This window comes from Rhagoletis zephyria, unplaced genomic scaffold (assembly GCF_001687245.7).
Source record: "Rhagoletis zephyria isolate East Lansing unplaced genomic scaffold, Rhagoletis_zephyria_1.1 Rzeph_scaffold_73432, whole genome shotgun sequence".
NCBI lineage: Eukaryota > Metazoa > Arthropoda > Insecta > Diptera > Tephritidae > Rhagoletis > Rhagoletis zephyria.
In genome coordinates, this window is record NW_016230481.1 from 1 (window position 1) to 958 (window position 958).

The 958-nt window shown below is 47.3% G+C and overlaps 1 protein-coding gene across 1 annotated transcript; it reads left to right on the plus strand.

Annotated features, from left to right (window-relative positions):
• Window positions 1-252: 252 nt before the first annotated feature.
• LOC108357253 (uncharacterized) lies at window positions 253-732 on the plus strand. The gene has a single exon (XM_017608341.1). It carries the CDS (start codon window positions 253-255, stop codon window positions 730-732), a length of 480 nt encoding a protein of 159 aa, XP_017463830.1.
• Window positions 733-958: the final 226 nt, after the last annotated feature.

Sequence of the window (958 nt, forward strand, 5' to 3'; positions counted from 1 at the left end):
TCCGACAACGGCAAACAATTTCAGTCCAAGCAGTTCTCACAGCTACTGCTGGCCTATGGAGTCAAACACATGAAGACGCAATCGAATGCGTCAGAAAGAATTAATCAATCTGTGCTGGCTGCCATCCGGTCATACCTGGAGAAAGACCATCGCGATTGGGATTTATATCTCTCCGAAATAGAGTGTGCTCTTCGAAGTGCAGTGCATTCCTCGACGGGAGTGTCCCCTTACTTCGCGTTATTTGGCACGAACATGTTCACTAATGGTGCCGACTACGCATTGGCCAGGAAGTTGTCTAGCCTTAGTGACAATGAAATTTTCTTGTTAGATACTAGCGACAAAATCAGACTCATGCGCGAAAAGGTCAAAGGAAAGCTGCACGAAGCTTATGAGACAAATTCGGCGCGTTATAACAAAAGAATACGCGCGATTCGTTTTAGGCCCGGACAAGAAGTCTATAAGCGTAACTTTATTCTAAGCGACTTTAAAAATAACATCAATTCGAAGTTTTGCAAAAAATTCACCAAATGCCGCGTAAGGAAAGCACTCGGGAACAACGTGTACCTGTTGGAATCGCTTGCAGGAAAAAGCCTGGGCGCTTGGCATGCAAAGACATTAAGCAGTAGGGTATTCCATCTCGGCGATCTCTCCGGCGATGAGGTTCAAGTCGTCCGGGGAGGAAGCAATCAGCCAAAACGTAGCACGAAGGACCTGAAATGGCTCACAAAGTAAATTTCCACCATAAAAAAAAGGCTAATGAACATCCCGTAATCCTTCCATATGTAAGAGCACATGCGCATAACACATGCCCGGCTGAGCTCTCGAAGCAGGAGACCGTGTCAGCGGTGGGTGTTCCCCACGTTGGGGAACAGGAACAGGAAGTTATTCGATTGCACGCCCAGGAATTTTGAATGTTGTACGCAAAGGCAGTAGGGCAGTAGGGCGGCACAACTCGCTG